We start from the raw sequence: 13994 nt of genomic DNA, 5'->3' as shown, positions 1-13994 counted from the left end.
TCAAAGCATTTTTTCCTTACGGTACTTCTTCCCCACAACATTCTTAAAACATAAAATACAATATTCTTTCCATTTTAAAAAGAAAATATGCTGTTTCTCCCAAGGCCACAAAATTAGTGGTAGAATGGAGACTTAAACAAATAACTTCCCCCAAAAACCAGGTAGTTTTATTTTGTGATATTCTTCAACTAAATTATGCTTCCCCGTTAATGTTTTCTTCACAGTATTATGGTAAAATGATGTTCATATACATTTTAACAAAGGAAAAAATCTTTAAGCTTTATGTTAAACAGAAAACAAGCAGTATGCAAAAGTGTATTTGTGCTATAATCTCAATTCTTGTAGAAACAAGCAGAAAGAAGACTAAAAAGAAGTTAAGTCAAAAGTTAACAGTAGTTACTACTGTTACCACCAAGTGGGAAAGTTAGATTTTTTTCTTCTTTATAATTTTCTGTAATTTCCACATTTGGTACATTAGTTATAAATTATTTTTGATATCAGAAATCAATTTCTAAATTCACATAAACATTACTATGCCAATGTAACTATGCCAATATAATCTCTAGTTTAGTGATTATAGTCCACTTCATAAAATGGATATTTGAATTCATTATCTAGAGTAAAAACTAATTCAAAACTTCAAAGAATCAAATACTTACATATTCCTCCTGCTCATGATAAATTTCCTGAAAGACACTATTGCGCAATTGAGTTATTTCTTGTTTTATTTTCTCAATTTCAGATCCATCATGGTCATCAGACTTTAATCAGAAAGAAAAAAGTGACCTTACAGGCTTATTAAAGTAGACTAACAAGTCTTCTTAGTAAGAATTAATGCAACTTCTATAGCAAATCACTCTGTCTGATTTCTATGTATCCTTCTGTAACCAGTACATAATAGACCCTCATGACACTTGTTGAATTAATATTTATTAGTTTATTCTAACACTGACTTTTCCAAAACCTACAAAAAGTAATTACAAAAAATAAAGACAAAATCAATTACATAGATTTTTCTTGTCTCTTAATTTGCTGTAGATTTTCTCTAAGATAAAGATGACCAACTGCCATCATAAAGTAAATTTCAAGAATAGGAACCAGAACTCAATTAAATTCTATGGAATTGTTTTCTACAGGAGATTTGGTTAAAAAAAAAAATGAGTAAATATGTGACGTGTCTACTACAGGAAAGACAAGGTAGGCCTCACAAAGACTCCATAAGACTCCAATGATATAAGTCACCATTAAAAATACCTATGTTTTCAAAGTTAGATATATTTCTCCAAAAGATAAAAAATTAAACTAAAAACGACTCCATTCCCCACAGCCCAGAATAGGATAAAACTAGAAAAATCTTCAACTATTAAATTAGTTCCACTCTATGTCCAGTTAAAGTGCTCCAAAGAGGAAGAAAGTTAATTTAAGTTGGATTAAAACATAATGTAGATTCCCTCTGTACGTAAACTGAACGCTCAAGAGAACACAAAGAGTTACCAGTTTATTCACAAAGGTTTAAGCCTAAAGAAGGAGGTTAGTCCAGATAAGAGTGTCCTAATTCTTCCAGTTCTGTTATTATATGAAAACAACTTAAAATACTTGCAAGAAATAGTATGCCCAGCCATTTAAAAGAGAGTTAACAAAGACATCATGATCTTAAAAATACTTTATGACTGGAGGCCGGCCCAGCGGCATAGTGGTTAAGTTTACACATTCCGCTTTGGTGGTCCAGGGGTTTTGGAACCCTAGGCGCGGACCTACACACTGCTCATCGAGCCATGCTGTGGCAGCATCCCATATACACAATGGAGAAAGATAGGCGGAGACATTAACTCAGGGCTAGTCTTCCTCAGCAAAAAGAGAAGGATTGGCAACAGACGTTAGCTCAGGGCCAATCTTCCTCACAAAAAAAATACTTTATGACAAAATTCTACCTTTGGAGGAGCACTCCATCACCTTGTATGTAGTAGGCTTGTATTATGATAAACATTATAATAGTCCAAACCAAAAGTTTTCAAAATTTCTCTAAAATGTTTATTCTAAAAGCCAAAGCAGCCATGTAAAATGAAAGAATACTTAATGACGTAGGAAAATGTTTATACTATTAACGTAATAACTTTATTTACATATACAGATAAAATACGAATAATGGTTCTTCTAGTTGAAAGAGTGTATTTATGTATTACTTTTATGAAGCAGAGCCCAAGTAAAATAAGGTACACACATAGAGTTCAATAAGAACTGTTTCCTTACTTCTTCCAAATTATTCTTTTCAACCAATTTCCATCTCAGTTGAGCTTTTAAGCTTTTCAGCGTCTTTTTAATGAACAGCAAGTGATCCACATTGGGGCTCTTATTTAAATATTCGATAATCTGCTTCTTAAACTGAGAGAAAGAGTTATCATATTTTCAAAACATAGACAATAACATTTATTGAACACTTACTGACCATTTATCATTTCTCTACTAAGATTCAACTAGTATTTACTGAGTTTAATCAAAAAAAATTCTACAATTTTCAACAAGATGATTCTACCAATTGATTTCTTAATTATCCACATTTCTATTTAGAATATCAGTTCCAGCAAAGTAGAAAAGGTAAAATAAATATTTCAAGCTGAGATGTACAGTGAGACATACTTTGCTAGAGACGATGCAAACTGGAATTTCTAGTGAGGATATAAACTGAAATTACCTTTCCCAAAAGTAGTTTGATAATACCTATCAAATTTTAAGAATGTTCATTCCTCTTAACTTAGGTAATTAACAATTTTTGGGACTCTGAGGAAATACACACATAAAATTATACACAAAAATTATGTATAGTATTATTTATGGTAAAAACAAAAATGGAAGTAACCTTAACGTCTAACACAGATGAAGGTTAAACTATGCTGTATACAACTATACAAGGGATGATGTTTTAGTCACTCAAAACGACACAATAGAAGAATCATTAATTGTATAGGAAAACATTCATAATACACCATTAAATGAAGAAAACATTTTCAAGATAGCTTACAAAACGATGCAATGCACATAATATACATACATACATATACAAGTCACCATCCAAAAAGAAATATTCTGAAACTAGCAGTATCTCTTAGGCTAAGGGGACTATAATCAATGTTTTTATTTCTTCTTCTTATCTTTCCATATATAGCAAATTTTCTACTATAAACTTGTATAGGCAGAAATAAAATGATGATAAAAGTTTATGTTTTAAAGGACATAAGAAAATCAAAAATTTAGACAATCAAAAAACTCAATATATTTATATCAACAAAATCGCCTTTTCCACTGTAGGGTGAATTTAATTATATACCAGTCAACAATGGTCATAGTGTTTTTCTAGCAATAAATAATTTACCTCATCAGTGGTATTAAACTACTTGAGAAAAGTTTAAGTATTAAAAAACTCAAAGCATCAATATATGAGACCAATAAAATAAAGCATAATCCAACCTCAATACTATCCTGGTACTTGGATTGTACTGTGGCAATAAGCCTTTCCTCTGAACGGATCTTTTGTAGTACTTGACTATATGTATTTAAAATGATTTCCTTGTCTGCATCACCTTGCTCCTAAATGAAATCACACACATGTAATTATACACAAAGGAGTATCCAAAATAGTTAAAACCTTCAGTAACAATGGATAAACTTTAAAATGATGACTTGAACAAATTTCTCTATCCATTTCAATATATTTCTTAAACATTAATCTTTTTCTAGACAGAAGAGAGACTGATGTCAAAGATGTTCGTATGGGAAATTTTACTCCCATTACACTATTATTCCTAAAGCTGTTAGGAGTACAGCATTGAAGGAAATCAGCGATACAACTATGCTAAACGTAAGAACTCAACAACAAACAGAACACTTTATTTTTAGAAATCACCTATTAACAACTACTTCTAAAATCAACTCTACAAAGCCATTTAAATAAGGACTATTTGACAACAGGGTAATACAGTAATGCATATCTGTATTTTTTAATGCCAATCTCAGCACTGTGAGGAAAATCACAAAAGGTAAAAAGAAACAAGTAAAATGACGAACATAACCACTGAGACTTTTTGGTAAGCAGCTTAAAAACTAGGAAAGAGTCCCAGTGAGAATACTGACATTATAAAATACTCTTTCAGGGAGCTACACTAATTTTTAACTTGACACAGCAATAGAGAATATACACAATAGAGAAAGGGAACTACTAATCAATCTTGTGATTCCGCTTCCAGAGCTCTCCTCGATTTTATTTCAAGTTTTCACAAACTCTCAAGAGTCTTTTCTTATCGGGTATGATGGACTCAAGAATCAAATGATATAGAAAGCTGATACACTCAGATTAAGAGGGGTTTTCCTAGAATTAAACATTAGATTTTATTTTTTTTAATGTGAAATGTCCTATTAAAATGAAAATACCACCCTGTGGAAGAATAAAACTCTGCTTTGTGTTTGGATTAGAACTTGACAGTGTTACTATTTCAAACAGACCTATAAGAGGAAAGTTAAGACCAATCTTAATACTTTCTAACTAGCAAGAGAAACCATATTGCTTCAAAGGAAGCAATAATAAAGAATATCAATACTCACAACCAGAGACATCTCCAGCTCTTTGCAGACACTTGACTCAGTCTTCTCTAGGATTTCATCAATACTACCAATTGTGTCTTCAGAAGTCAGTGGTTCTTCCGCAGACAGATCAAAAGCCTGATTTGCAAAAATAAAAACGTGAAGTATCTCATTTAATTATTTCAATTAGTATTGTGTCCTTATACCCGGAGCAGGGCATTAGCCTACACATTAGGCGATGTGGGGGAAATAAGGATACACAAGAAAGATAAAGGACAACCCTCTTATGCACCAGAAAAGAAAAGGTACACATACATTACACACCTAAAGAAAAGACAGATTTTTTTTTTAAACGTAATTAGTGGTTAAGAGAGGTAAGAGGGCAATACAGAGGAAAAGTACGAGAAAAACCAGGGACAAGACCAAGATGTTTTTTGGGAATAGTAAAAGAGGCAGTCTGACTAAAAGCTGTAAAGAACGTTGAATGCTCAGGTGGCAAGTTTCTATCTGTTAGTTATTAGGCTGACAATGTCAGCTCTTGAACAAGTAAGGGATATGATTATATCTGGTACTTACTGATGACCTACCAGTATTTAGGAACCTGGAGATTAAAAGTTAAACCCAGATGGTCTCCATCTCATTAGGAAAACCAAGATATTTTCTATCAGGAAATAGAAATAGACTTTATCTTAAGCTGTTAAATAGAATGAAATCAGGGGCCCAGATTACAATACAGAACACAAAGGTCACAAGCAGTCACTTTGATTTCAGAGATTCAGATTTGTGATTACGGAGATCTCGATTGGGGAAGCAGATATGGAAATGAAAGAAAAGGAAAACTGATAACCTAAATAGAAAGACAATTATGATCAATAATAAAAGAAGACAAAGAAATAACTTAGTTATGTTAATGTACCCGTAAGAAAGTACCAAAAATAAAGAGTTCTGGAAACAGCTGGAGATTAAATATTTTTTCTTTCCAAAACAAAACTAGAAATGCATATTTGGAAATCATTCACAGAGTTAAAATAAATGATACCATGGATGTCCCTGCCCTTGCTGAGAAAGTTGTAAAGTAGATAGCACAGAGAATCAACATCAAAATTAGGCCAAAATTTACTTAGGGTTCTAAATACACTATACTAAACCACATGCCCCCAAGCCTTTTGGAAAATTACACAGTGTTTTTACAATGATAAATAAGAACTAAAAAGAATGATATACAAAACATCTTTTCTAATATCTAATATCAACTGAGACTAATATTCCCCATTTATCTTTAAGATATCTAAAACTTAAAAGACTTAAACACTGTCAAACAACAATTCATTTTAAGCATGACTGCTTAGCCAACTAATGTTAAAACACATATATATGTCTTGCTAAAACAGAAAACAAAAAGAGGAAAGCTCTACTACCCTCTAAAGCACATGTATATATACATATCCTTATCTCTCTACACTATAGCTGTAAAATATACACTACACTCACAATAAACTCCAGTGATATTATCCTATACCTACAGCTTGATTGAAGTTCTTTTCATATACATCCTAAATAGAGAATATAAATATGTAAATCTCTCACTCCTCCATCTCATTCATTCTCATTCATTTTCATTCTTATTTTCTCTCAGAAAAGAAGTAAATTTTACTTGTGGAAAAGTTTTTTGAAAAAACATTCCCTGGTTTATGCTACAACACCACTGGGCAAGAGCTCTTATTACCTTTACGGTGCTCTGGAACCATGCTACAAGACATTGCAGAGAAACCTCTGTTTCACTTCTAACACTGGTGAACTCCTCTCTTTTATCAAACTTCCAGTCATAAAATTTCTTAAGTATTTCTTCAGAGTTTGTCCCTTCTTTGGCCTGTCCATATACTGCTTCTAAAGAGGTTGACAAATCCTGCAGAGATATATTTCTGTTTATTAAAATTTATTAACTTTATATTAGCATTCAAGCACTGTATTAGAATCCGAGACAGAAAAGTAGTATGCTGAACTCATATTCTTGTGAATTTTCTAAATAAAACTTAGAATAATTAGACAGACATGAAAGCATAAAACTACCTAGAAGGTGACTTATTTGGACTATAATAGTAAAAGTTTATTAAGTTAATTAAGGTTACAAATAGAAAGCTTTATATTCTTAGGTTTTTAATTAGGTAGAAATTACTCTCCTTTCTCTGACTATGAATAAGAATTACTAATGTTTTGTCCTGACATGGAAGTTTCCAAGTTCTATTGCTACATACAAATAAACTACACATCAAAATACACAAATAATTCCAATTAAGGAAAAACACTAAACATATAAATGTACTTAAAAGCATTTTAAAAAGGACTGGAAGAGACAAGAGACATGAGAGCCCACTGGCTCTCTCCAGGAATCAGACTCTAGAAACGTCACAGAGACAAGAGGAAAACTTAATGATCTCAGAAATTTTTATCACAAAACTCTGAGAAACTCTTAGAAAGACAGAGGATGGTTGGTGTTTATCACTGAATGAATACAGTCACTGCAACTGGGAGAAGGCCTGTACCACAGCAGAGAATAACCTGTGGGAAAGAGAACTTTCTTCATATGCCTTTCTCTCTCCCTCACATTAGGCAGGAAAGCAGCAGGACGAGCAAGAGGCAACGGGTTTATACAAATACAATAGGAACCTAGATGAGGCAAAAACTGATATCCAGTACAGAAAAGCTAGATAGCCCCTAAGCGTTCTCTTTTCTTCCCTTTTCCCCTGAATACCTGGTAGCATTTATACTCAAGTGTGGTAAGTCCCTGGAAGAGAACAGTAGCTGAGGTAGAAGGACTGGGAGGTCCACTAAAGAGTAAGACACATAGAACAGTAGCCAACAGGGAGTAGTTGAGCCCAGACTACAACCCCAGAAGCTTGGAGAAACAACTCCATCCTATTCCCTAAACTCATCTGAAGTTTTTGAAGTTATGGTCCAGGCTTTCACTCCTCCCTAGGCCCCTCTACCACACTATCCCATACCTACACAACAGCACAGACTAAGACAGCTTATAGTTCTCCCAGGAAATATGAGATCCTGAAGAGAGGTATGGGGGATGATGACATGTGTGAATAATGTAAGCACTCTGAAAGAAATACAACAAACTAGGCCACCTTATAAAAAGGAAACAAAATCAGTGGTCAGGTAACAGTAAGAACTCAAAATAAGCATAACAAACATTCTCAACTAAAAGAAATAATATTGGAAACACAAAGCATAACCAAGTAGTTATAAAAAATAACCAAGTGAAGTTATGAAATACAAAAGAAATAATCTTTGAAATAAAGAGCACAATGGATTGGCTAAATGGCAGAAAGGATACAGCTAGAGAACCAATTAGTGAGCTACATAGTAAAATCAAAGATCCCTCCAAAAAGATAAAGAAAGGGATAAAAAGATAGAAAAAAAAATGGATGAACAATTAAAATACATAGACAAATAGAAGTTGTTTAAATATCCATCTAACAGAAGTTCCAGAAAGAGAGAAAAAGTAAATGGGGTAGGGGTCATGGAACAGTATCTTAAGAAATAATTATCAAATATTTCCTAGAGTTAAAGAAAAATATAAAACCTCAGACTGAATTGACTCAGATTAAATCTAAACTTAAATACATTTCACTGCAATTTAGGAACAAAGTCAAGAGAAAACGTTAAAGCTTTCAGGGGGAAAAAAGATCACAGAAGAACAAAAACCAGACTAATATCAACAACTATGGAAATAAGATGACAATGTATTATTATTGTCAAAGGTGTGAAGGAAAAATGGCCTTTGAATCTAATATTTTATAACCATCTAAACAACTGTTTAAAGTGTTTAAATGTAAGCAACTGTTTAAATGTTTAAATTGTTTAAATAAGAGAGCCTGAGATTTAATACCTCACAAAGTCAACGACACAAAGATCTCTTTGAAAGGACTCTTAGAAAAAATACTCCAGTACACAGAGAAAAACCAAAAGATATCCAATACCTTATGAAATAATAATGAAAAAATAACTCTATAAATTTTGTTATTTGAGTTATGATATACAATATCCGTAACAATTTGTGACTAAAATCCTAGACAACAATTGTGGTTATTTGGTTAATTGGTTTTTGGGAGGGAGACAGAGACAAAGAAGGAAGAAACACCAAAGGCAAGTGAGAACATTCTAAGATGTTAGATAGGTAGAAAAGGAGAAAAAAGAAACCATGACAAACAAAAACACAAAATAATCACAGAAATAAGTTCTAATAAAACAATAATTATAGAGGCCAGCCCAGTGGCACAGTGGTTAAGTTTGCATGCTCCACTTCTGCTGCTTGGGGTTCGCAGGTTTGGATCCCAGGCACAGACCTACACACTGCTCATCAAGCCATGCTGTGGTGGCGTCCCACATACAAAATAGAGGAAAACTGGCACAGATGTTAACTCAGGGACAGTCTTTCTCAAGCAAAAAGAGGAAGACTGGCAACAAGTGTTAGCTCAGGACCAATCTTCCTCACCAAAAAAAAACCCAAAAAACAAAAACAAAAGAAAACAATAATTATAAATATATAAATCAATTATGTTACCCCTCAAAAGACAGATTTACAGGTTGGATTCTTTTTCAAAATGATCCATTAGTGTGTTGTCTGAGAAAGACATTTAAAATAAAGGGGGGGGGAAGATATACAAAGGAAATATTAACCAAAAACACAGGTGGGATAGGAATTTTAAAAGGAAACAAAATAAAATTTTATCCCAAAACACCTTAAGGGAAAAATAAGGTTACACAGTGGTTAAAGAAAACCCACAGTTTAAAATACTTAACACGGATGTTAGCCCAGGGCCAGTCTTCCTCAGCAAAAAGAGGGGGATTGGCAGATGTTAGCTCAGGGCTGGTCTTCCTCACAAAAAAAAATAAATAAATAAATAAAAATAAAATAAAATAAAATATTTAACAATCGTGAATACATTAACACCCAACAATACAGCACTGAAATATTTTGAACAACAATTTAAACAACTAGAATATACAACAAAATATATTAACTAGAATATGTAACAAAAATATCTCAAAACTGATAAACTGATCAGACCAAAAATGAAGCAAAGATATAGAAGATTACAGGTTAAAATAATAGCTGTATATCAGGAATTGGAAACCAAGAAAACCAGAATATACTTTCTTTTTAAACTTATAAGGAACAGTCATGAAAAATCAACCATGTATTGTACGTCACGAAGTCTCCATAAATGCTGAGGAAACCAGCAATCATGAGCTTTTATTTCTTTGACTGACATTCATTATTGAAGTATAAGTTATATTTCTAAAGTCTGTACAGAATATAAATAAAAGTAAAACTATTTCTCAGCAAAATAAAGGGAAGTTGAAAGAATATTCTGGTGACCTAGGGTAACAGTAGAAAGGGAGACAAACCAGATATGGCAAAAAGTCTTTTAAGATTAAACTTTAAAAAGAACTTTAAAGATGATGTTAGTTGCAGACCCTTAACCAATGTTTACTAACAGTTAATGAGAAGAAATAAACCTTTACAGGGTAAAGTGGAAGTTGCATTGTAGACAGGTACACTCTTCCTACACTGCTGCCCTTTTACATGCAGGGCTTGCTTCATCATTCTGGAAGCACTTATACTATTTATGCAATTCCATTTAAGAAAATGTTTCAAACCAGGACTCTAATGGTTCCTGAACCATACGCAGTACCATCAAAACTACTACTTCATCCAGGTGGACAGAAATAGACAGTGCCCAGATGCCCCTGAATATCCTTTTCTCCAACTCTCTACCAAGCTCACTCCCTGCAGTCCAAAACAAGATAAGGATACCAGCTTAACACAGCTACTATTCAACTTAGTACTAGAGATACTGACTAAAGCAGTAAAAATTCAAAGGTACATAAAAGGTAGAAGGAGTAGAAGAGGGTTATTTTCAAATGATAGCACCACACAGAAAGCTCAAAGACTATCAACAGACAAATGAGAACTAAAAAGAGTTCAACAGAGTTGCCAGAGAGACATCAATATATAAAAATCAACAGTATTCTTCTACACCATTGAAAATAACTAGGAAATGGAAAATAAGATAATATTCACAAAAGCAACCAAAAGTATAAATATCTTAGAGTTAAACGAAGAAAACGCATAAGGCCTTTTAGAGCAAAATTTTAAACATCATTAAAGGACAGTGGAAAAAAAAAGAACTGAATAAGTAGAGAGAAATATTATGTTAATAGGTGGAATGACAATACTGTCATGCTCATTTACTCCAAATTAAAGTCATTGCTGAGATGGCAAGATAGGGCTGAAGACAACGTTCTATAACATGGTGTAGCTATTGTACTCAAGCTCCTGATCACGGATCTTAAAAGCCCTATAATTCAAGGATCAGGGTCCCTCTCCCTAACTCTGACATGTGGCCCTACCAGATTTTCCACTAGAATGCAATGGGAAACAGGGACTCATATGCCTGCTACTGCTCCTATCTCTATGAATCTTTCCAATGAACACCGCTCTAGCAAGCCTGACGCGTCTGATCATTTTATCTTGTTTGCAGAATAGACACACTATAACACATTAAATATATTAACATAAAATTTTAATTCCATTCAAAAGAGATCAGAATTCTTCAAAGAGAAGAAAAATTTTGCAGCCATCAGTACTATCTGAAGTTTCAAAGTAAATGCTAATTTCACCTCTCAAATGATAAACATATTTTCAAATGATAAAAATATTTTCATGTATATTTAATATTGTTTTAAATTCCAACCTGCAATGTTTTCAAGCGTTTATTAAGAGGTAGCTCATCTACTTCCAGAATAAAATCTTCTACTGCCCTGCACAGCTTCTGTTGCACTTCATTTCTTTTGGCAATCAAAATATTTCCTTCATTCTGCAAGAAAGAAAAAAAGAATAGCCATCATTAACACATCAGGTGTTTTTTTTTTACACATTGACTTATACAAAAAAATTGATCTCTTTAAATTAGTACAATTTAACATTATATTCTCCAAACATAGTAGCATTTAGAAGAAATATCTCTCTCCTTAGATTACCAAACTGACGAAGAGCTTTCTTTCCCTTAATTAGAAATAAGACATTTAAATTCAACAATCCTGCACTGCTAATCTTTATTTTTTTCCCATTATTTCTGCAACAATAAAATTTTTGCTTTTCTTAAGAAAACTATACAAGTTTCTATTATTAATTACCATTGCCTCCCTCCTACTCCCATCCCACCCTCAATGCCTTCACCTACTTATCCTTCAAGATTCAGTTAAAGTCCACCAGGATAACACCTTCAATTCACCCAAGAGGCTATGTTTGGAAATAACAATAGCTCCCCTTATCTGTGGTTTCACTTTCCGCAGTTTCATCTACCCATGATCAACCACTGTCCAGAAGCAAACGATCCTTCTTCTGACTTATTGTCAGAAGGCCAACAGTAGCCTAATGCTACGTCACAGTGCTTACATCACTCACCTCACTTCATCTCATCACCTAGGCATTTTATCATCTCATATCATCACAAGAAGAAAGGTGAGTATAGTATAATAAAATATTTTTAGAGAGAGAGAGACTACATTCACATAGCTTTTATTACAGTATACTGTTATAATTGTTCTATTATTAGTTATTGCTGCTAATAATCTCTTACTGTGCCTAATGTATACATTAAATTTTATCATAGGTATGTATGTATAGGAAAAAACACAGTATATACAGGGTTCAGTACTATCTGTGGTCTCAGGCATCTATGGAATGTATCCCCCATAGATAAGGAGGGCCTACTATAGGTATGTGAGAGATATCCAAGAATCCTATGCATTATCTCTATTATAGTACTTACCAAACTATATTGAAACTATCTATTTATATATCCAGCTTGTATGCAAGAAAAATAGAGCGACAGGATCACGACTTAAACAAATTTGTGTCTCCACTACCTATAACAGTGTCTGGCACATACATTTAATAGCTTGAATTTTAGGATATTCTTTTTTCTGCAAGCTCAACCAGCCCATTTTATAACTATAAAGACAAAAGAAAATAATCTCTTTCACTAAAAATATATATGGCAATAAAGTTAAGGAACTGTGTAAAATACATAAATGAAATAATACTACTAAGACCCGAATTAAGTACAATAAGGGACATAAAATGGCAACTCTGAGTGGCAATTATAACTCTGAATTTATCCAATAACCTACTCTTCAGTCTGTCAAATGAACTAGGGCAATGAAGCCTAAATGTAAGTTCTTAAACATCAGCAGTAGCAGAAACAAATATTCACTTTTAAAAAAATCACATTTCTTCTACTAGAATACCAAGCCCTACAGCTGCATTAAGTCCTCTCCCTCTCTGTCCTGAATCACTTCCCTATGCTCAAACTACAAACACAAAACAAAACAAAAATTAAAAAGCAGTTCTTTTTCATCTTATTACATGAAAATACATTATGAAGTATTGTAGTGTTGGCAGTACAGTTTAAATGGAAAGACAATACACTTTGCAGTCAGACCTAGGTTCAAATTCCATAGTAACATTTGAAACGATGTAATCTTGAGCACTTTCCTTAAACTCTGTGGGCCTGTTTCCTCATTTATAAAATGGATGCAAAAAGGCCCATTTTAAAAATTAGTGTAAAAAAGTTTATTAAGTACCTATAACATTGCCTGTGTTTCAAAGCAATTCAGAAATTATTACTTCTGTCACTTTTTCTCTTCCATAATCAGAAGTGACCAGATACAGTCCAATATGTAAAATAACGCAAATCTAATCCCTCTCCAAATTAAACATTCCTGGCATTTCCAAAGGCCAAGTTATCCTGTTCATTTTTCTCATTCAGAGCCAGTTAGGCTGCCAACTGGCCAACCCAGGTATGAATAGGGAATAAGACTTTCAGACAATCCCCAGAGGCAGAAACCACCAATACATAAAATGAGACAACTCCAAACACAAGCAGAGAGCTCACAGGTACTACGGAAAGCTATGACTGTCGTGAAACTTCATATGAAAACAAGGGATCTGTTCAGTTCAATATAATAAACTACAGAAAACTGTAAGAGGAAATAAATATGCTTGTACATATGCTAATAAAAAATTCATATGAAATATTCCATTCTTCATACCCCTCCCCTAACCACAAATAACCACCTCTCAACAATGAGTGGCTTAGATAACATTTAATGGTAAGGCAGAGTCCAATATTGCAGCATAAAAGACACCACTCAGACAAGAAGACAAGATCCACATTAGCAGATGTGCGAGTCACCCTGGCTTACAAGAGTCCTCACCAAGTACTTGTAGTTTATAGTTCCTCCCAATCCAGATATAATTTACCAATTAGGGTTTTATTTACCTAAACAATGTTGCCTAATAATATGGCTAAAATATCATTTTATCAAATTACCAAGGG

At 33.2% G+C, this 13994-nt stretch overlaps 1 protein-coding gene across 1 annotated transcript in view; it reads right to left on the bottom strand.

Moving 5' to 3' along the window:
- The window catches only part of STK31 (serine/threonine kinase 31), a 118162-nt gene that overhangs the window by 61866 nt on the left and 42302 nt on the right, over nt 1-13994 (bottom strand). Inside the window, exons 11-16 of the mRNA XM_058527276.1 lie at nt 11346-11468; nt 6302-6481; nt 4597-4713; nt 3466-3585; nt 2251-2382; nt 660-761 (exon numbers count right to left, since the gene is read on the bottom strand). Coding sequence (XP_058383259.1) covers nt 660-761; nt 2251-2382; nt 3466-3585; nt 4597-4713; nt 6302-6481; nt 11346-11468 — 774 coding nt within the window. The remainder of the gene's footprint in view (nt 1-659; nt 762-2250; nt 2383-3465; nt 3586-4596; nt 4714-6301; nt 6482-11345; nt 11469-13994) is intronic.

This window comes from Diceros bicornis, chromosome 3 (genome assembly GCF_020826845.1).
Source record: "Diceros bicornis minor isolate mBicDic1 chromosome 3, mDicBic1.mat.cur, whole genome shotgun sequence".
In the NCBI taxonomy this organism is placed as follows: domain Eukaryota; kingdom Metazoa; phylum Chordata; class Mammalia; order Perissodactyla; family Rhinocerotidae; genus Diceros; species Diceros bicornis.
The sequence above is the reverse complement of the archived record's forward strand: the minus strand, read 5'-3'. Positions and strand labels throughout refer to the sequence as shown.